Source organism: Miniopterus schreibersii (genome assembly GCF_964146895.1).
Source record: "Miniopterus schreibersii genome assembly, chromosome: 11".
NCBI lineage: Eukaryota > Metazoa > Chordata > Mammalia > Chiroptera > Miniopteridae > Miniopterus > Miniopterus schreibersii.
The window spans coordinates 26,846,687-26,870,110 of NC_138111.1; the positions used below are offsets into that span (position 1 = coordinate 26,846,687).

The 23,424-nt window shown below is 40.5% G+C and overlaps 1 protein-coding gene across 5 annotated transcripts in view; it reads right to left on the minus strand.

Annotated features, from left to right (window-relative positions):
* Positions 1–2,141: 2,141 nt before the first annotated feature.
* RECK (reversion inducing cysteine rich protein with kazal motifs) overlaps positions 2,142–23,424 on the minus strand; it is a 65,193-nt gene continuing 43,910 nt past the window's right edge. For 4 of the 5 annotated variants that reach the window (XM_081152526.1, XM_081152528.1, XM_081152527.1 and 1 more), the window contains 11 exons: positions 20,979–21,191; positions 19,401–19,537; positions 17,360–17,500; positions 15,769–15,960; positions 14,697–14,819; positions 12,496–12,667; positions 8,585–8,777; positions 7,144–7,354; positions 5,854–5,927; positions 4,608–4,763; positions 2,142–3,726 (listed from right to left, as the gene is read on the minus strand). In XM_081152526.1, the coding sequence (XP_081008652.1) occupies positions 3,505–3,726; positions 4,608–4,763; positions 5,854–5,927; positions 7,144–7,354; positions 8,585–8,777; positions 12,496–12,667; positions 14,697–14,819; positions 15,769–15,960; positions 17,360–17,500; positions 19,401–19,537; positions 20,979–21,191 (1,834 nt within the window). In that variant the 3' untranslated portion in view covers positions 2,142–3,504. The remainder of the gene's footprint in view (positions 3,727–4,607; positions 4,764–5,853; positions 5,928–7,143; positions 7,355–8,584; positions 8,778–12,495; positions 12,668–14,696; positions 14,820–15,768; positions 15,961–17,359; positions 17,501–19,400; positions 19,538–20,978; positions 21,192–23,424) is intronic. The other variant, XM_081152529.1, reaches the window with a different exon arrangement.

The following is a 23,424-nucleotide window of genomic DNA, read 5'->3' on the forward strand; positions in this document are numbered from 1 at the left end:
TCTATGTTTGGGGCAGAGAGACCATATCTCCCATCCTCCTCTACTCTAAGCAATTAGTCACTCATCCAACCTCGGCTAGAGAAGGCAGAAGAGGCCTCTGCTTTGGATCTGGGAATGAAGTTTTAAAATAACAAGGAAAGAGGAATGAAGTGTCCCTGGCCTACAAAAAAATGATGACTTAGGAAGACCATCCACGGACAATTGAGTCTTAAGTCTGGGTCTGTCCTGGAGCCCTTGGGAAGCTCCCTGAGAGCTGGCTCAGAAGCAAGGCATCTAGGAGGCAAACAGTATTCCTCTAGCTGGCTTGCTTCTTTTGGCATTGATTTAAATTTTCTGTACTCATCACAGTCTCTTCTCTTTGCTGCCATTTTTGCTCAGGGTATAACAATTATTTTATTATTAGTCACTTTGGAAAATTCCCTTTTCAATAGGTCAGTTATACAAAGCACATCATTGGTGGTTACTGGGCTCTGGTGGCTGTTGGGTACAACACCTCTGGGTGTGTGCCGGGCCTGAAGGATTTGCTGTGTGCTCCCAGATTGAGTGGGCAGGTGGGGGCAGAGGGCTAATGGCCTGTGAGAGATGTGCATTCCCTAGATGATACTTCTAGCAGAAGGCTTCTTCTAGGAACAGAGTTATTTCCCATGAGAAATCCATTCTATCCATTTTGCTCTGCCACAGAGGAGGGATGTGACCCACGCCAGGGCTATGATCCTCTCGGGGTCCATTCCTGCCCAATTACCTCCTGTGAACTGCACAGGGAGCTATTTCATCTGTTTTTCCAGGGTCTTGATTTCATTACCCATGGTCATAAGAGCCTCTGAATCTCTCTGGAATCCACTTTTCATGCAGTTACCTCACCTTCTAAAATGGCCTTCTCCTGAGGAAGTGCTCTCTCCTGGACTTCTAGGCCCTTATGTCCAGGCCTTGGAAAAATTATATGGACATAGAAGCCTTATTTCTCTTTTCCCCAACAGCCCTAGTTGTCTCCCACAGGATCTCGATTCAAGGCCTCTACCAGCCTGACATACTTGGTCTTGGGCAGAATGCTGGAGAGAATCCAGCAAGGGCTCTCTCCTGCTCTGCTGCCAGCAAGCCACTGACAGTCTGTCCACGAGGAGCCCGTGTGCTCACCACGGCAGCTGGCAAGTGAGGAGCACTGTTTCCTTGACCTGACCTGAGCCGGGCTTGTGTTGCCCATGACTATCTTCAGAGTTCCCGTAATTGTGTCCTCAGAGCAGGACCAACCTTCAGATCTTGCTCTCCCTTGACATACCCAACCCCTAAAACTCAAGCATTTCTCTCATTTCTATTATTTCCTTCCTAGGCCATGAAACTTCTGCTTTTTTAGTGAAAAATTTAGTCAGCCCTGCCCGTTGTCCTATCCTGATGAAAAAGAATCTCTGTGGTGGACTGTAATTATTCAAAATACTTATGGTCCTTCCCCAAGCTCTTTATCTCCACTTTTTTCTCCCAACACACACACACACATACACACCCCAGAAGATTGTACACCCCTACCTTTCAAACTCAGGAGCGGCCATGTGATTTGCTTGGGCTAAGACATAGGCAGAAATGATAGTGTCACTTCTGAGCAGAGACCTAGGGCTGGTTGTGGTTCTCTGTCCTCCCCTTTGCGAGGACCCTGGAAATGGGTCCTGGAGTGAAGATGATGTGGAGAAGTGCAGCTGACCCACGATGGCCATGTGATGGGAGCAAGAGGTAAGCCTCTGCTCTTATCGGCTACAGAGGTTTTGGGGCCTTAGCCTCAGCTGCTTGATAGAGCTTCTCAGGCCCTGAACAACAGGCCTTCTGTTTCCACAGCCCAAAGTTCTCACTGCCCCAGGACATACCCCAAGCTGGAACACTGGGCCCAAGGCAGCGGTGACCAGAACTGCCTAGAGCGTCCCTGGATCTGAAGCTTTCTTGGTCTTTGTACTTGATGTTCTGCCACTGCCTGTCCTCTGGTCAAGCCTGGGTTTGGCCTGACCAGCTCTGTTCCAGCTGCCCCACTTTCCCAGGGCCCTTGGCTTGAAATAATAACACTCCCATAACTTCTTATTCCAGAGCGCAGGACACAGCTCACCCAAGAGTGAGCAATGGTTTCATTTTAAATGTCCACACTGCCTGGAAGTACACAAAACCATATAAAAATTATTTTTATTAAAATAGGAAAGCTTTCCAGTATATTGCATTGAAGACATTTATATAGAAAAAACAATTGCAACAAACATGCTACATTGGCATTGAGATATTCTGAAAGCTTAAGTGCCCACTTTTAAACAACATTTTGGTATAATAAGCATATCCTTATATATTTCAGAGGGTACATATAATACTGAAAAAATACTTCATGTAAAATCTAAGTTTAGGTGCATACGAAGAAGTATTACACTGAGTAGCTTATTTCAAACTGTGAAACACATTCAAAATATTCAATTTCTTAGACAACATGCAAACATTTTAACATTTAGACTGACATTTTTAAATATATAAACCATAATTCTTTATAATTCTATATCAGAAAAGAAAGTTGGACAGAACACTTATCTACACTGTGCATGTCACAAAAAGCAAATGTGTCTTCATAAACGGAAAGTACTGGGTTAACACACGATTGTCACTTTACAAATATGGCTATTCACCTTCATCATAATAAAATAGAAAAGTCATGTATTATTTACATGAACTACTAATTATTTCATTTTTTGGCAATTAGATAAGTAGCAGCAATTGGTTTAAAGATTGATGTTTAAAAACTTTAAGTTGAACTTGATGAATACTGAAGAACACACATCTGGTTAACATAAAGAGGCACAATGCAAGATGCTCTGATGCGATATAACTTCTCCCTCTCACCAAAGTCACAGACACATGTTCGTAACCACCGAGACCATCACATATGGTATATCATGTGAATGCCATTTAGTTAGCTTGGTTTTGCTTATCACAATAGATGGGTTCCAGAATTAAATTTCTCTAAGTTAAGTTTGCCTGATGATCCACATGATAATTCCAAAGATGCTTTATCTCTATTTCACACTTTAATGCAGGGGTGTGTCACTGTGCCCCCAGCTTCTGGACAGAGTAGGTAATCATCTGTAAACAAACACACAAACACTAGGGCCTCTTAACACTTATAGGAACTCTGAAATGAACTTTCTGTGATACAAAGCCCACAGTATAGTGATCATCTCATTTATCAGTGATATTGAGTATATTTTAGAGTGAGGGACCCATCTAATGAGCAAAATGTAAATTGGAAGGCAGTGACCCACCAGAAGGAAACATCCTCTTTTCATTAGTATCTGGAAGAACATATTTTAACATTTGTAAAAACAAAATAAAAACCCTACTAATATTGGCAGATTAAAAAAAATACTGTGGTGAACAGAGGTGACGAGTGCTTTTGCTTGGCCACTCCTCAACTATGACCAGCAGTCCTGCATGTCTTTCACAAGGTAGAAAATTAGACTGAGGAACATTCTGCACTTTTCACAGCAGTCAGTTATGTGTCCAGACCATGTGCAAGGCGAGGCCCAGGCAGAGGAGGAAGAGGCAGGGGTGGCAGGGGGGTCGGGCCCGGGTGCCGGCCGATGGCATGCTGCTGGAGACCTGCACCTGGGAAATGATGAGGGCAGAGAGAGGGACGTGGGATGCCAGAGTAGGGCTGTCAGAGTTGATAAGGGATTCGATCTTTTCTGCTTCCTTATTGCAGGCCTCAATCTGGGGGAGGAAAATCAGATTCTTTTACTATAAAGCCCCAGAACTGGTGAGAAGGTCAAGTCAAACTCCACACATATTCTGACACGGGGAACATGCTTTCACTGTGCCCTTTTCTTAGCCAAAGAAACATTTAATTAGAGTCTTAATTTACTGCATAAATAATAACAGCATCAGCGGAAATCAAATCAGAAATGAAGTGACCCATAATGCCACTGCCCTTTCTTTTTCCACGACCCTGTCACTGCTTATCCACATCCTGACATCAGCTTTACATGGTCAAACGCAGTGAGAGGGGATGGGCTTTCCACGCCTGTTTGCACATCAGGAGGAAAGCAGTTAGGGTGAATGAGGTTTCTAATGATGGCAGTTTATAGGCTGCTTGTATTCACCCCTTTCACTTGAGCCCTCACTATTTTGATGCTAAAATTTAGTGAGGTTCACCTCGAGATCGAGATCGTGGAGAAGAAAAACTGGGGACCCCAAGACAAGCCCCAGTGGGCTCCTCCTCCCCAGCAGGAGCACAGCCCTCAGGAGACAGGAGTCTATGCTGCTTCTCTGTGTGACCTGGGTCACTCCCTTCCTTCCCTGGGCCTGGCTGCCTTGTCCTCACAGTGAGCAGATGCAGCCCATCTCTGCACACTCTGAGTGCCAACCTCTCCCCTCCCTGACTCCTTAGCGTTCTGCTGTCAAATGCGTACCTGGCCTCAGCCACCTGCAGCTCCGTCCCTCAGAGACTGCCTTACTGCTCCCTCCTTCCCTGCCAAAATGCCTCCATTTCCTCACCCCCGACCCCTCCCCATCCTGGTCTGTGCCCACCCCCTGCCGAGTCCACCAAGCTTGAAACTGACAAGAAGGCTGCACAACTGCGTGCTGACCCCCACCTGCAGAGCTTTTGGATAATGATCGACTGGAATGATCAGGATGACAATTTCAGATTCGATGCTGAAGTACCCAAATACATCACACTGTGGGACAGACACATGCATGCGGATTTTCTGAAGTATATCCAGAACTGTTATTGGCTTTTTGTTCGTTACCTAGAAAGAGAAAAAAAATTCTATTACTAGAAAAAAAGAATTCCTCATTACTGCCCAAGCTGTCTTGCTACACTGCCTAAGCCAATGAGGCTCTTTGGACCAAAGGACCTGTAAGTGCAGGGCCCTGCCAGCTGAATTCCAAATCTCCACAGTCCATGGCAATGGGTTTTGCCTGACATAGAGCTTTGTAGCCAAAATAAACACTCTCACTTTTCAAAAAGTGACTGTTCTTTCCAGCAATCTGGTCTGGCTCAGTGGTCAGAGTATCGGCCCTCAGACTGAAGGATCCCGGGTTCCATTCTGGCCAAGGGCACGTACCTCGGTTGCAAGTTCAGTCCCCGGCCCTGGTCGGGGCTCATGCGGGAGGCAGCCAATTGATGTGTCTCTCTCACATCGATGTTTCTCTCTCTCTCTCTCTCTCCCTTCCACTCTCTCTGAAAAGCAATGGAAAAAAAATATCCGTGGGTGAGGATTAAAAAAAAAAAAAAGTGACTGTTCTGAGTTGAAGGCCACAGAGAAATAATTAAAGTCTTCCTGTAAAAATTTGGGTGGTTTAATCAAAATGGGGATAATTTTTGAGGTAGTGACAGACGCTGGCTACTGCATGTTTGGGAGCCCTATCTCCACAACAGTGAGCAATAAAAGTGATGGTACAGAAAAAGAAAAGAGGCAAAACTCTCATGGGACAGTGGCTGGCTCTGGAAGCAGGCACAGAGGAATGGGACCATGTGAGGGCAGGCAGTCCTGAAACCATCTGGCATCTACCAGTCTCTGGCGGCCTGGCTTTGCCTCTAGCCCTAACTCTGCTTACTGGACCAGGAGGGGACCTTTTCTAGAAAGGCTCAGGCTGTGATACACAGAACAAGGTCATCACACAGCCAGGGTGTAGAGGAAAGAAGCACAGGATCAGGGGCCAGACAGCCTGCGTTCAAACACTAGTTCTACTGGTTATGAGTCGTACGGCCTTGGCAAGCTGCTTCTCTGCAAATTAGATTTTTCATCTATAAATGAGACAACACGTTCTACTCTGTAGGATTACTGAGGTTTATAAGTAAGGTTTCAACAGTGCCTAGCATATAAAGCAATTTACCTTGGCAATGGTATCCAGTTTTTCTTTGTCAAATAAGACTCTTAACATCCCAGCACATAATGGGCAACAAGCACCTGCACAACAGAAACCATATCATGTGTGTTCAGAATTAGAAACAAGAATACAAAGTAGTTGGTGACGTTACTAACCCTTCATTTTGTGCTAGGAGAGTTATAGCTGGCCTTTCTGATGACTGTACTTTAGATATGTACCCTGACCAACCTGGAGTCTTACAATCTATACATTTACTCAAATCCTTCCTCCATGCCTGCTTCACCCTTTACCACTTCTCAGGGTGAGGCAGCCGTGGTGTGAGACAGCACAGAGAGAGGTGGCCTTTCAAGAGACACAAAGCCTAGACCTGCCCTGCCTCAACACTCCCTGTGTGATCCCGGGCAAGTGCTCTCCTGGGCTTTTGATATCTACCTGCAAAACAAGGGAGCAGGTGTTTCAGGGATTCCAAGAGTGTTTAACTCTAATACAATTTTTAAAATTATTTAAAACTGTTAAAAAAAAAACCAATAAAATATCATAACTCAATAAATATCATAAATATCTCCAGGAGGAAAGGGGCTTTGTTTTGCTCACTGCTGAGCCCCCAGTGCCTAGAAGAGTATCTGGCATATAATGGAAGCTCAATAAACAATTGATGACTTCATGGGTGGAGGAATGGATTTGTTAGACTCCAGACTAATCTGTTCTGCACAGACTTCGGATAAAGTCTTTTCTGCCTCCTCTGTTTAACTGAAGAGTAAGAGACTGTAAGGTAAACTGTTCAAAAAAACTGTTACCACTTATAATAGTCTTTCTAACAAGACTTCCTCCATTATATGCAACTAAAACAATTTAATTGGATTCTAAGGCCAATCTAAAACAACTCTCTTCTGTTTCTCTCCATTTTAAATGTTTGTGTTCATCAAAACTACTTCAATTATTCGTTCATTAATGACTAATTCTTTATTCACTAACTTTATGGTAATAAATATTTTAAAAAGTAAACATTATGCATTTGAACTTAAATCTTAATTTTAGTAATTAAATACTGCTTTATCTGCTTATATGTTGGTGTTTGGTGTAAGATTTTGCTTGAAAAAAGTTTGCCAAATTGTTTTAAAACCACTGGACCGGATGATGTCTAAGGACAGTTTTTTAAGACCAACCCAGAGTTATGCATCTAATCAGCATCAGGTAGAGTTAAGACTTTTGGAAAAATTTAAATAAACTAGTCTGGAGGCAAATAAGCAAGGCTTCCCAATTCCACCCTGCCCCACCCCACATACTGCCACCTACCGGGCGGGATGATGGGCTTGCACTCAGCCGCTAAGAGCGGAGGGCACTTCACAGCGGCACACTCCGTGACAGAACTGTGCTCGGAGAGGACCCCGACGGCCTGGCAGGGCCCATAGTAATCAACAGCTACACGATCCGAGTAGGCAGCACACACGCTACTGTAGGTCTCCCCATTGTGCCCACACACGGGCTCCGTGACTCTGCAGAAGGGCTGAGGGCAAATAAATCACTTTTAACCTGGAAACCTCTGTGGTGTACTTTTCCTAACCAAGGGTACACAATGGGTCTCCGTATTTTCAGGAAGGAGAAAAGATGCAGGTATAATTTCTGGGGACCCTCTTATTTAAGCTCCTGAGGTGGGCTAAACATGGTGGAGGGGAATAGCAGGCTGTCTCAATGACGAGATGACTGTCCTCAGCCTTTCTGGGACTTGGTGCTCACTCATGTGAACCAATGTGAGGTAAAGTCCCCCCCACTTCAGACTTCCATTATTCCAGAACTGCCCGTTTGAAGAAAACAAGATCAATCTTCATGCAAATATGGAGGCTTTATCATTTCACACTGGGTAAGGGGGGAGGAGAAGGGAGAGTGGAGAGATCAGGGGGGCAGAGAGACTCTAGCTCCACCAGCAGGTAAGGAATAAGCGAGAGGGAAGTTACAGCAGGAAGAGGGAACAAGCAGGCAGAGAAGACTGGGGCTTCAATGTAACAGGTATCAGTGCAACTGAAACAAGCTCTGAGAGAAGACAAGCCTGGGAGACAATCCGAAGAAGGGGTTTTTCTGAGTGAAGGCCAGGAAACGAGAAGCAGTCATGCCAGGTGTTAGCTGGTTGTGGGCGGGGGCTGCTGGGCCTGCAGGTGGGATTCCCCGGGAGAGGGGCCAGCACAGATCAGTGTATGTGGGAAGCCTCAGTGGGGTTGTCCTTGAGGTTATTTTTTAAACATGAATATAGAGTCCACAGTCTTACAAGGCTGAAAGATAAACTGATGTAAAAAGGCATTGTCTTAGAGGAATTTTCTGTTGCTTTTCAGTACTGTGATAGGGACTTCAGTTGGAAGAGTGTTTGGAAAATAACTCTTTTCTTTGTTGTTTTAACTCGTAATTGTCCTGACTTGTTTTCTAGTGAGGGCCTACAGAACTACGGAAAGTGAAAATGGTGCTGATTCATGCCAGGGGTGTGAAACTTTAAATTCTCTTCCTATAAGAAGCTACTGTCTTTTCTTGCTTGTACACAGATGGGCAAAGGTACACACACTAGCAAGGAAGTCCTCCAGAGTTGGGAGAAAAAGCCAGCCTTGGGGTGTTCATTTTTAGTGGAGGGCTGAGTTCTCTGGATGGGACAGGATTCGTCTCAAGTGGTCTTACTGCTGATTCATCTGTAAAAGACCTTAAACCAATTTTATGCTCCGTATACTTGGGCTTGTCAGCTAAACAACTGTACCTGGCACGGGCCTTTGTACAAGAGGCTTTTCCCTCTCTGGTACAAAGTGCAGAGATTGCTGTGCTCCATGTGGTTTGTGTCACAAACAGGATCTCGGACCTGGTCACAGGTGAGCTGTCGTGGCAAACACTCGTATTGGTTACACCCAAATTTATCAAAAGTCGTCAGGCAGACTTGTGGTTTGGATATGCATCTGAAAAACACAAATGTGCACCATGAGTCAGGAGGGACTTGGGGTAGGGTGAGGTGGCGAAAAAGCACTGACAAGGCACAGGATGTTGAGGAGAGAGCAAGAGAGAAATTGAAAACACTTCCTGTCCCCAAGAGCTATGGAGAACAGGAGAGTTAAAGCACGCACACAGAGTAGCCTGTCAGGTAGAAAACTACACACAAAAGGCTCATGGGAATAAGTCATTCTGACTGAGGAGCTGGAGAAGGCCCCTGGCTGGACCTGGAGGATAAGCAGCGCCGCACGGGCCTGAAGGCTGAGGAAGCAGCAGAGCAAAGGCGTGCTGCTCGAGACCCTGAGGTGCTGGGGAAGGGCAGGTGATCGGGAGGGCAGGAGCAAAGGGTGCACAGGGTAGAAATGGCATGGCATGAGGCCACCAAGTGGGCTGGAGTCTGATGTTGGAAGCCTTGTAGTCAATAGTAAATGAAGCCTTTTCAGGGGCTTAATTTTCAGCTTGGCTAATATGAGTCTATCTTAAGAGAAGGCATCACAATATGTGCTGAAAAATTCAGGTTTCTGTGCTTACAAGGCTGAGGGCCTGATGCTGGCTGGTTGCAAGTCACTGAGAGAATGCCACCCCATGAAGCTGGGTTTTCCTAGAAACATCTGGACCTCACTTCATTCTCAATTTCTGAACTTTTTTAGAGGGGTTAGGGATGATGATTCTTTTCTTCTTTTGCCTTTTCTTCCTCTCTCAGAAGAGTATTTATACTATAAAGAGTATAACTTTCTACAGGAAGATAAGACCTATTAAAATATTTAGCTTTCACTGGGTCTTTGAAGTAATAGGATATACAAATATCAGTCTGTAAAACAAAAGAAGAATATAGTAGCCAGCATTATTTAATTTCAAAGGAATACTTCTATCTTTTTTAGGGATGAGCCTCCTGCACTGAAACGACCACCACCATCGTTACTACTATGTATGGTTGCCTTTCCTCATGGGATTAAAATTAGAATACATCTAGTTATGGTTATATGGAAATTTAAGACAGTTGAAGAAAAATAATGGAAAAGAATATTTAGAACTTAATTATCTATTAACTTGGAAGGAATGAGAACCAAGACTATCAGGAGAAATTTTGTATTTTAGAAAGAAAAACTTTTCAATTTGAATATATAGAAATAAGAGAACCAATAGGAAAAGTTGAAAACTGGGGGTAAATTAAACATGATCAGGGCAGGGAATCTGTTTTGCTTACTGTTGTCACCCATCATTTAGAAAGATGCCTGGTACATCAGTACAAGCTTCATGAATGAACACTTTTTACTTTTTAAACAATTATCTTTTGAACAGATGATACATGCCCATGGTGACACTGAAAAAGTACAAAATGGTATCTAGTGAAAAATAAGTCTCTCCTACTTTTGTGCCCATGTCACTGAGTTCCCTTCACTAGCGGCAACCACTATTACCAATTTCTTATTTATTCTTCCAGAGTTAGTTTATGTAAGAATAAGCATTTATACATGCTACTTCAAAGAGCATGTGCATCTAAAACTTGGGTAGACTTGGCCAAATTGTCCTCCATAGAGAATAAACCAATCCTCCCTCCAGCTCCCTCCAACAGGGAGTGCCTGTTTTTCTACATGATGTTATCAAACTTTTTATCTTTGTCAGTCTGGTAGAGGGAGAATGGTACGCAATGACAGTTTTAATTTAATTTACATTTCACTTAATATGAGGAAGGTTAAACATTATGGTAGGAGGTTAAGCATTATGGTAGATTAGCTAGACATTCATCAAATTCATTTAATTTTCTTCCTGGGTGCACATCTAGATTACATTTCATAGTCTCCCTGGCAGGCAGCTGTGGCCAAGTGACTAATGGAATGTGGCTGGAAGTAGTGATGAGTGCCACTTTTACACCTGGCCCATAGAAGCTTCTCAGGAACAACCTCCATCACCTCCCTTTTCTCATCTGCTGGCCTGATGCAGAAAATATAGAGGAGGACCAGGAGGCGCAGGAGCTGGCAGAGCCACTGGGTAGAAGGATCCTAAGTCTCTGGGTCACCTGCTGGACACCCAAATGGACTATATTTGAACTTTTGTTATGTTAAATAAATGATATTTTGGGATTGTATATAGTAGCTAGAGTTACTCACCCTAAGTAATAAAAGCATTTATCTTTTCTTAATTTTTATTTATTGATTTTAGAGAGAGAGGAAGGGAGAGAGAGGAGAAAGAGAAAAGGAGAGAGAGAGAGAGATTTGTTGTTCTACTTATTTATACATTCATTGGTTGATTCTTGTATATGCCCTGACTGGGGATTGAACCCAAAACCTTGGCTTATCGGGATTACGCTGTAACCAACTGAGCTACCTGGGCAGGGCTAAAAGCATCCTTTCAAGTGTTTAAACACTATTTATTATTTCTGTTTCTATGTTTACATCCTTCATCCATTTTTCTATTAGGTTGTTGATCTTTTTCAGATTGATTTGCAAGGACTCTTTATATTATAAAGACAGCAGCCCTTTCTCTGTGATATTCTTCCCAATATGTCATCTGTGTAGCTGCATTTTTCAGTCTTTTATGTTGGTTTTGTATTATACCCAGAAAGGACTTCCCACTTTGATATTTTATATACTTTTTATTATAAAGGCAAGACAACCTATCAGAAAGGTTAGCAAATAGAGGAAAACAAATAAGCAAATACCAAAACAACCCTCAATTCTACCTCCCAACACAACTACATTACCCTTTTGGCTTATTTCATTACCTTTGTTGTTGTTGTTTTTCATGCACAGTACCCTGTCCTCTTTATGGGATTAGTTTTCATGGTATAAACTTTGCCAGATGGGCAACCATTCTATTTATTTATTATAACACATCAGAAAAATCTTCCTCTCTCTCCATACTGCACCAGCATTTTAAGGATGGAGAGGCAATTGCTTATTTTCCACAAAAATCCTTCATAAGGAAAGGACTGTGGCACTGGGATATGTCCTGCTCAGGTCAATGAGGTGCCAGTGAAGACCAGTTCCAGAAGGCTGAAACCTCAGAGTCAGCAGGGCACTTGCCCTGTGGCCACCACATACAGAAATCCATCATTAAGGGTAGGTCAACTATACCTTGAGCTTATAAGAAAACTGCAGAGAAAGGAGCCCTTAAACAAATACTTTAAAATAATACTGAAGTTGCATTTCCCAGAGATTTCTCATGTTCAATCTCTAAAATGGAGGTAGATAGGTAAACGAAAATTTTCCATTATCATGGAACATAAATAGCTAATAATTAGAATACATTAATTTCTCTCATCTCATGTTACCCCTCCTTGCCTCACTTTGTCTTACAAAACTGCTGCTATAGCCCCAGCATATACCGTGCTATCTCCTCATTTCCAGCAGTCAAGATCTTTGTTCTCTCTACCTTCACCACCAACACCATCTTTCCTCCACTGTAACCTTGCCTGCAATGTCCTACTCTTCTTTCCAGATGAATGTCACATCCTGTAGAGGCTTTCCCAGGCCTCCCTCAGGCTGCACCAACTGCTCCATTCCCAGGCCTCCAATCACCCAGCATGTCACCAACCGGCTTTACATGGCTCTTTCCCTCTAGACTCCAAACTCTTCAGGGCAGAGACCTTCTCAATTCATCTCTGTATTTTCACTGTCTGGTACACACTGAATGCTTAGTAAGTGCTCATCTTTAGTTAAAAAGATAAGGAGCTCTTTTCCTCACCTTTGGTTTTTTGGGCAGGGGTTAGGATTACATGGATCCTTTGAGATGCATGATCCAAACTCAAACTGATGGTCTCGGAGGTCCACACAGCGAGCAATGCAAGCACTGGGGTAAGTGCGTCCATTCTGCCCACACACAGGAACAAACTGATCTGCACAGTTACAGGGCAAGCCTGAAGAGAAGAAACAGTCTCAACAATGCTTACTTGTACATTCCTCTTTCCCTGATATTTCCCTATTAAGGCAAACCACTAATAATCATGTGGAGGTTTCATGTTAAAATAGAATTGAAAATTAAGTTAAAAAAAATCCTTGCCATCTCTGAGTGTTTTTTTGAAGGCAGCAAGGCTCTGAAGAGCCATTTGTCTGAATAGTAGCTTTCCTTTGTACCATTTATTGCCAGATAATTGAGAGCCTCCAGATCTTGATGCCAGGGGTAGAGACCTCTATAAACAAAGTTATAGGTAGAAAAAAGAAAGAATGTCTCTCCCAATCTGGAGTATAAAATATAGAATTTAGAAGTTTAAAATTTGGCTTGGGGATTTCTGGAATGTACCTACCTTAGATTTTGGCTAAGTAGAATATGGACCAACAGGTACAAAAAACAAGACAGAGTAGTGAAGTTATAAACCCCTCACATAGGTTCTTTCCATCTCCTTCGGGAGTGGGGAGAGCAAGGTAAGCAGGGAAGTTATTGTAGTTTTGAGGCTTAAGAATTTTTGTGAATCTCTCTCTCTCTCTTTGAGTCATGTTTAGACTGGGACATTACTTGGGACCCAAGAAATGTGGTACACTTTGTGGCCAGTAAAATCTCCTTAGAGTCTGCTAGCTAAATAGTCCATAACTTAATTCATCCCAGGATACGAGGGGCTGCAGGGAAAGGGGTCCTACTAATTGTAAAGTTCAGTTTTCAAAATCATTTAGATGTAAGCAAATAAATAAATAAAGTCTTGCAGCTAAATCTTTAGTTCACTCTTCATCCCCACAGAAGTTTCATGGTTTCTCTGCACAGAATGAATGTCCTCAATAGAGCAGAGCAGATAAAGGATAATGATAAAGGACAACAAACAGTGAAGGCTGGTGCTTATGAGGGTGGATGGGGGGGGGGGAGTTCATCTTGCCTCTACTTCCCCATCAGTCTGCAGTTCACTTCTCATTTCCACTGTGTTGGAGATACAACACTGGTAAACCCTGTTCTCCCCCTCCGCCCCCACTCCAGGGAAAGAAAAAATCAAGTTGCTGCTGCAGCAGCTTGAAACAAGGCAAGGGCAGCTACCTGGTTCCTCTTTACCCTGAACCAACAGTATTTCAGGTCTGGAAAAAGGCAGAGGCCAATAGGTACCAACTGACTGTGCTGCTGCTGTTGACAACTACAGCTTCATCTCAAGAAAAGAGCATCTCATCTTACCAGCCCTTTCACTTACTGTAGCTGGTGTGAGCATAATACCAGTAGCAGAAAGCAAAGTCAAGAAAGCAGTCTTAATTGATCGTTCAGAAAAATTCTTAAGTCCAAAAATTAAAATAATTTCCCATGTTACATTCTTGGAGAAATCCCTAAGGAGATGAGAGTGGAAAGAACCTATGTGAGGAGTTTACAACATTCACTCTTTGCCTTGTTTTTGGTATTACCCTTTAACTTCCCAGAAATCCCCTAAGCCAGACTTCAAACATCTAAATTCTAAATTTTATACACCAGATTGGGAGAAACAGTCTTTACTTTCCTATCTATAACTTAGTTTATAGGGGTCTTTACCTATGTGAACCAGTAGGCTAAGGTAGGTCAAAGAAGAAAGTGCTGAGAAAAACATTAGAACAGAGACAAATATAGAAAGTACACGGAAATTTTAGGCCATAATTGTAGGGGTAAATGGGGCATTTTAGTGGGTAGAAAAGTTCCATTTAACTAAAACCATCCCAATCACTGACCGTGTTCTTTTAGCATGGAATTCCAGAATATTAGTGCTGGAAGGGTCCTGAGAAACCATTTAAGGCATTAAACTAAATGGTTTAGTTTAGAAGAGAAAACAGATCCAGAGAAGGAAAGTATCTTGCTCTCATAAATACATATTATGTGCTCATTTTACATACATGCATAATCTGAGTACAGATTATGTATTCAGACCAGAGAAGCTGCCTGGAAGGGAAAATGAGTACAAAGGGATGCTGGCCTGCTGAGGACAGCTTCTGAGTGACCATGGTTACCTGTGAAGGTGCGCCGGTCATCTTCTGAACTGTGCTCACTGAGGCACAGGCGGGTAGAACACACCAAATTGCCAGCAAAACAAGAACAAACATTGCAGTCGATATTAAAGGATGTTCCATGACCTGAGAGAAATAAAATGTTGTTTTTAACATGCATTTATAAATAATCATAAATTTAAAATTTAATAGTTTAAAACAATTTTAAATAGAAGTTCTTGAAAAAAGACTTCTGAATATACAACTAGGGAGTTAAATCTGTAGTATTTATATTTTTGTACTTATTCCCCACCATATCCCCCCAAAGTGCTAGTGTGCTGGTCTCACCAGACTGCTTCCTCTTCTCTGAGAATGTTTCTGGCTGCCCCTGTGCCTCAGATCTCCTCTCCTCCTTCTGGAACTTCACTCATCTCTCCAGGACCAGCCCTGATGCCACCTTTGGAGAGCAGATTCTCCCAGTGCCCTGTCAGGAATAACTAGCTTCTTGAAGAAAGCTTGGTCTGCTCCTTTTTGCGGCTCAAATTCTTTGCTCTCTTATTATGGAAAGCATGATCTCAATCCCTCATCTCAGTTTCAGCTCTACAAGGCTATGCTCTTATGTATACAATAGGCATTAATTAGTGAAAGTTTATGGAAGGAATAAATCTGTTTATCCTCAGATATTTTCTGTGATACAAAGTGCCTACCTGACATTTTTGTTTTTTTGTTGTTTTTTTAGCTAAGTAGAATATGGACTAAGATATGAATACCTGAATTGCTCTAGGGCAGAAATTTGCAAGCCAAGAGCACTCTTCTTTCAAATAAGATCTCATACATAAAACTTAGCATAGTGTATGGCACCCAGTTAAGAGTTCAATAAGTGTTAATTATTATTAGCTATTAGTTCCTTCTTGAGGAGGCTTCTAAGAGAGTTCCTTAGATGTCCTAGTGTCCTTGTATAGTTTGAAAAATACCGCCCTAGAGTATCTGATTTGTAGACTTTCTGGTTAGAATCCACTCAATGTTCTTCCTACAAAGTTAAGATAACTAATCTCATATTAAAAACAAAAACAAATAAATACAGTTCAAGACTCACTTTTTCTTTTTCCTCCAACAATACAAGACTTCTGAAGGTCTATACAGTGCATCTCCATGCAGTTTTCTAAGAGTCCACTATGTCCACATGAGCAAATTTTATAACAACCAACTTCTGAACCTGCAGACGATGGCACCTGAATTAGTGTCCCCTGACGGACGATGAAGTCAGAGGCTTCTCCCAATTTGCAACCTGTATCAACAAAATTTAGCTGAGAGAGATGGTATTGTTCTATGATACTACTTTTTGCATTAGATACACTTCACATAAGCCTTATAGGGTCTGTGTGTCTACTAAAGATTATGTAAGAGAATTTTTACCAAGCTAAGTAATTGTTTTGGTTTACTGGCCAAAAACATTTTCTTTCAAACAAAAATTTCATGTTCTGTGAGATGGTGGTGAATAAGGACCTATAATCCCAAAGTTAGCTATAGTTCTATACAAAAATGCTACAAGATATGTAGTTTTTTTTATTTTGGGGGGCTTATCAAAGATATTTTAAAATCACGTATATTTTGCCCGGTCGGGCGTGGCTCAGCGGTTGAGCGTCGACCTAGGATCCAGGCAATCGGGGTTCGATTCCTGACCAGGGCACATGTCCGGGTTGTGGGCTAGGCAGCGGATCAATGACTCTCTCATCACTGATGTTTCTATCTCTCTCTCTCCCTCTCCTTTCCTCTCTCTGAAATCAATAAAGATATATTTTAAAAAAATAAAATAAAATCACATATATTTTAAAAATAGAGTATAAAAACTGATAGTATTTTTAGGATAATCTTGGTCAGAAAACTTTTAGTAATGGAATGTAAGCATACCTTAAATTTTAAAAAAAGTTGAAATCTTGATTGGGCTTAAGGAAAACCCATTAATTTCCAATTTTAACAAGATTTGTTATGACTCTATAGCTGATATATTATGGAATTACACAAATATTATGGATGATCCTTTGAGATATGCTTATTTAATTTAACCTTTTGTTCCTTTTTATTTTACACACATTTAAAAATGTTAAGTCTAACATGATAAACATTTTCAACTGGGGAAAAAAAGGAAGCACAATTTTGCCACAACTATATTCTAAAGGGACCTACAAAGAGCTAAAGACTACTAAAATTTATGAGATAAAAATTCTACAGCCTTGAAGTCATATGCATTTCTATACATCATTAAATTTATGGAGTGATCACACATCCCATTGAAAATGCCATTTCTCTATATATTAAAAAAAGAAAGAAAAAATACAAACAGCATGCAGTACATATTCTCAAACATTCCAACATGAAAGACAAAGTACAAAGAGCTGGCCCAAAGTTCTTTTTTCTTTTGTTGCCAAGGACCCTACAGCTCATTATGAGAGTCTGTTTTTGGATTGATACTAGTTTATAATCTAAATGACTTGAAAATTACATTTGTCTTTGCCCTTTTCTGCTTACATAAATAACACGTTTACTAGGGAAACAGCAAGCATTACAGAAAACCATAATTTAGAAAATCAAGTCCCTTTCATCTCATTCCAAAGATATCTCCTGTAAGGAAACACCAGCAACACATATCCATACTCATTCCACACCCACGCCCACCTACCTCTTACCTTGAACACAAGAGTATGGAAGGCAGGGATCTCCAGACGGACACCCCTTCCGGTTTACCTCACAGAGCTCATTAGCAGGGCAAGGATTGGGGTTACAGGGATGAGTCACCTCTTCTACAATGTTACCTAAAGTACTTGGCCCTGAAAACCCAAAAACAGATCGGTTTAACCTAACCAAAAGAGTAACAGATCTGTAAATTATCTTAATTAATTAGGTCTGAAGTAAATGGAAAGCTGATAGGCACAAAGCAAGGCCCAATTCTATTAAGCTATTAAAACACTCAGATTTTCTGGTCATTTGTGAATTTAGCACAAACATCCATTTCTTCGTTTATTTATTGAGCAAGGTTCTAGGCACTGGAGATACAGTAGTGAATAAAACAGCAAACCTCTATTATAGTTTACATTCTGGTCGGGTCAAGAAGCAGACAATAAATAGACTGCATGCATGTGTGTATATGTGTATGTGTTTGTGTGTGTGTAAATAAACAGACAGTGACAAGTGATAATAGTGTAAGGGGATGGAAAGTGACAGTATATTTTGGATAAGGGGTCAAACAGATGCTCATATTCAAGAAAAATAATTTAGCACATTTTACCATAAATAATTTATTATTGTAAGATGGACTCCATACCACAATTATATTTGTTATCTTGTGAAATAATGACTGAGGAAGTCTCAATATAAAGATCACAAGTATCTCATGTGATACTTGAAGAAAATGTTAAATTTCAAACAGAAGCATTCTTTAAGTTTCCTCCCACTGAAACAGTTTCCTTCTACACATATATATTTAACTGCTCTAACATAGTGAATATAGTGAATATATTCATTTTGCTTACTTGATTTTAGGCCAGACTCAGACTTTAAGGCTAACAGAGGTAGAAGGGCTCTTGGAGTTTATCTCATCCAGCCCAATCATTTTATTAAAAGGGAAGCTGAGGCTCAAAGATGTGGTCTGATCAAAGTTACAGAGACCTATGATTCTAGACTAATGCTTTCTTTCTTGTTATACTGGTCACAAAGGCTAAGGGACATTGTTGGTCTTGAGAAAATATGGCAGATACTACTAGTTGCAAATCTAGCATTCATTCTTATGTTCCTGCTTACTACTAGAACTCCAATTTTACTTAGGATGGCAATGGGCCCACGGCTAAAAAGATAACCTTTCCCAGTTTCCTTTACAATTAGAGGTGATTTTCCCTTACACTAGGATATGGTGGCTAGAATTCCAGTAGCGATATTGTGATGATAAAATACATGAAGTAATTTTGATGACGGAAGCCAGCACTAAAGATGATTGAGAAAGAAAAAGGAACCAGGATTCCTGATGATGGAACCACCATAACAGCCCTGGACAATTTATTTCTGGGCTTTCTTTTACTTCTCCCTGTTCTGTTATTTGCAGCAGAACTTAATCCTATCTGAACAGGAAAACAAAGTAGGAGCTAAATTCACTCTGGCCAGCTCATGGTACTAACGCCCCCTGGTGGCATCTTAAAACACTCCCCTTACCCTAACTACTTGGTGTGCAGTTCAGTGTGTTATCCCGTGGTTTCCACCATACAGTCACCTCCTGCCTGGAAGCTCAGACCCAGGATCCCTTAATGGGATACTAACATATTCTTCTAGCTCTCAGCAGGAGTATTTGGCAGAGAAAAAAGTTTCATTTTCATGTACTAACCCAGACCATCATTCCTTACTCCGTTTAGTGGTTGAGTCCAAGCCAATGCGGGGCTATGGGAAATTCCACTTCCTTATAAATCATGGCAAGGAGACAGCAATGATACGGAGCTGGTTATCTGAGAATACTGGCCTGATTCACTGCTTAGAATTCCTGATTGCAGCAGCTCACTATCTCCTCAGGCTGATATGATAATTCCTTCTGTTTATATATTTTAAGAAGACAATTCTTTCCAAAAAGACCAAGCAAGTAAGAGTCAGCAACTGAGAAAGTGCCATTACACCACATGTTCATCCAAAGCAAACATTAAGGGAAGAGATGAAAGAGAGAAGTGTTTGGAAGTTTAAAAATCTTACTGAGGTATGTGTCCAAAGGTATACAACTCTCCAGGTCATCTGTAGGTGATAGAAGCTCACAAATACTTTCAGCTGTGTGGTCTTCAGGGAATTTGTTCTGGTCCCCACATTTCTTGAGAATCTCCACACAGTCTGATCTTGAAAAGGAAAATACACACAAATTTAGGGTTCAAAGAACCTCCTCATATTGTCTAGTCAATATCATTTCTGCTTCTGAAGCTTTCTAGAAAGTGAATTTTAATAACAGTGTTTCACACTTGGTTAGGCGTAAGTATGGCAAAAGAGAACAGGAGTCATAGCAGACTTGAGGTTGAATAGTAAGTAATGTATTACACTATAGAAGCATTCCTAACTTTCTTTTAAGAACTTGAGATCAAAGGCCTTGCTCAAATTTTAGACTTACTGTTACTATCATCAGTGTCGCTTTTCACTCTAAAAGGAAATGAACTTAGGCTAGTCTGATTTGCTCTTCACAAAATTGTGCATCCTTTCTCCCTTGGGACCTTATGCATCCCTGCCTCTTCCTTCCTTCTTCTCTCCCTGCCTTCTTTTCTCTGAAAATATCCTTTTACTAATCAACATTAAGATGTTTGGTCTATAACAATTAGAAAGTCCACTATTTTAACATTTTCTCAGTCTTCATTAGGAATTTGACTTCTGCAAGTTTTCTATGAGAAGAGTCTATAAGTTTCCCACCCGTTGATGCTTGTCACCCAATAGTTACCCCTCACCTCTCCCCTAATCAGGTCAGACCCAAGTCATGCCAGAGGATAGATCTGGACCCTGTTTAAGGTTGAAGTAATCAGCAATCAGTCATTAAGTGCTCAGCAGCACCAAGCCACACAACAATTTAGGGACTGGATATTAACTTGGTTTTGGAAAAGCTTTAAAATAAAAGTGCTTGAAGAGCAGCCGACATTGACTACAATGTAGTTAACGCTTTTGGTTTCACTCACCACAGCAGCTTTCATCTTTACTTTGCCCGAGATCTCCTATGCAAACCACTCGTGAATGTTTACTAGGAACAGGCCCTACTGACCATATGCACCAACTCCCCCACTCATCAAACATGTATGAAATACCTACTGTGTGTCAGGATTACGCTTATCCCCAATGAGGAGAAAGGAAAGAGTATACAAGAAAAAAGCAGGTGAGAATAATCAGCTCCGCAAGGAGAGTGATGTTGAACAGAATATAAGTACACAAATTGGGGTATAAAAATAGAATTGTGCATTGAAGGTACTCAATAAATATTTGTTGGATCAAGTTCCATAAGAGAAGCACAAATAAAGATCTACAGAAATCTGTAGTAAGGATAAACCACTATCAGCTGGAGAAATGTGGGCAGATTCCATAAGGAAGACTGGTATTTGAGAGGGGCTGAGAAGGTCAGTCAGCGGGCAAATGGAGATGTGGGAAGAGATTTCAAGCAGAGGAAGAAAAAGTGGGAAAGCATGTGACCTGTGGGAGTGAAGGGCAAAGGGAAGCAGCGGGAGAAAAAACTCTTATAGATTATGGGTGAAGATCATGGAGGGCCTGAACCAAAACTGGATTTTTTTTAGGATGAAAAAAACTTACTTGCAAATAATACTTCCCCGGGATTTACTATGACAAGGTTTAATCTGTAGTGAACAAGCTATTGCTTTCCACATTTCTGGCTGGCACTTTTTAATGTCAAGAACAGGTATGTTGATAAATGGCATCTTTATGCTTCCTTTTTCCCATAGCTTCATGTCATTCATGGCTCCTTGATCTGATTGAGCATTACAACTCCTGAAAAGCTCTGTCGGCCTGAAGAGAAAAAAAGACCAGATGGAATCAAGAGGCAATTATTTTCTAGAGAGAAGTGATGTGTAAAATCTTGACATACTAATTAGGAAAATCTGCTTTTCTTAAAGAAAGTACATACAACCCATCAAAAGGTATCACTTTTGAGTGTATGAAGATTCAATGTAGACACTATTATTAAGATTCCGATAGCATGTTTTCTTTCTAACACACATTTTTGTGAAACAGTTAAAAGCTTCAAAATGCTGTGGGTAGGACTGTCATCTCCACTCGTCCATCTTTCATTTCACAAAATAAAAAAGCCTAAGTTTTAAAAATTGAGGTATAATTTATAAACATAAAATGCACAGATTTTATGGGTACAGTTTTGTGATTTAATAAATGTGTACATCCATATAAACACATCCAAATATAAATAATACTTTTATGAAAAATAACTATTTTTTAAAACAAAACAAACATTTGTGAAGGGTAGGACCGGTTTACAGTTTTGAAAATCTCCTTAATGTGTGGCTTAATAGGAGACAGCTGGCTTTGCATCTGCTCCTGCATTCAATCTGTTGCTATATCACATGTCTTAGAGAATCCTCCACGGTTCATTCTTGTGAGAATGATCCTGAAAAAGGCAAATAACATCTTAGTATTATTATAATAGTTTTGATCCCACTGGATTTTGGGAACCATGGACCACACTTTGAGAAACAATGGTTTACTCATTTACCTGTTTGTAAACATTAAGGTTGTTTCTAGCTTTAATGTCTCTTTTAATGGCTGTGAATGGCAGTGTTGGGTCATAACTTTCTAGAAACCTCCAAACTGTTTTCTGAAGGGGTTATTACATTTTATGCTCTCATTAGCAATGTATGAAAGTTCCAATTGCTTTCCATGCTTTCAGTCTTTTTACTTGTAGCTTTTCTATTAGTGTGCAGTGGTATCTTACTGGTTTTAATTTGTATTTTGCATGACTAATAAGAATGAAGTTTTTCATTTACTTAAATGTTTATTATGATGTCTTCTTTGGCAAAGGGTCCTTGGAAGTTTTTTGCCTGTTTTTTTATTTGGTCATTTGATTTTATTATGAAGTTGCAGGAGTTACTTACATATTCTGGATACAAGCCTTTTGTCAAATGTATGCGTGGTGTATGTGCATGTGTGACACTGAGTATTTTTTCTCAGACTGTGGTTTGCCTTTTCAAATTTTAAATGGTGTCTTTCAGTGAACAAAAGTGTTTCCTGTTGAACTCTAATTCATTAATTTTTTTCTTTTATAATTAGTTCATTTTGTGTCCTGTCTACAAAATCTTTGCCTACACCAAGGTTAATATATTTTTCTATGCTTTCTTCTAGAAGCTTTATATTTTTAGCTTTTATGTTTAGTTCTATGACCTACCTTGAATTAATTCTTGCATATGGTGTGAGACAGACGTTGACTTTTTTTTTCTCATAAGGTAAATTCACTTGTTCCAGCATTATTTGTTGAAAGATGTTTCTTTTTGCCTTGAATTGCCTTGCTGCCTTTGTTGAAAATCAGTTTACTCTGTGTGGGTCAATTCTTGCCTCTCTATTTTGTCCTACTGATCTGTTTGTCCAAATTTATGCCAATATTACATTGTTTTAATTTCTGTTGCTTTATAATAAGTCTTAAAATCAAGTACTGTAAGTTCTCAAATTTGTTCTTTTTAAAAAATTGTGTTAGCTTTTTAGGTCCCTTGTATTTTCATATGAATTTTAAAATTAGCCTGGCAATTTCTATTTTAAAAAGCTCACTGGAATTTTGATTGGGATTATAATGAATCTAGAAATAAGTTTCAGGAGAATTACCATTTTAACAATATTGAGTCTTCTAATCCATGAACATGGTACCTCTTTCCATTTATTTGTTGTCTTTAATTTCTTTCTAAAGTTTTCTGGTTTTTAATATAGAGTTCTTGCACATCTTTTGTTAAATGTATCCCTAAGTATTTCATGATTTTTTGATGCAATCGTGTACATTAGTATTTTTTAATACATTTCATTTTCCAATTATGTGTTGCTAATATACAGAAATACAATTGGCTTTTATATGTTAACCTTGTATCCTATGGCTTTGTTAAATTAAAGATTTTGTGGCATCTTTTGTGGTTCCCTCCTTTCTGTGATTTTCTGCTCTGGTAGCCCTAACCTTTGATCTCTTAATTCCTCAGCCCAAGGCTGCTGTTCTTTGCTTGAATTCTATGTGCCATGCAAGGATCCTAAG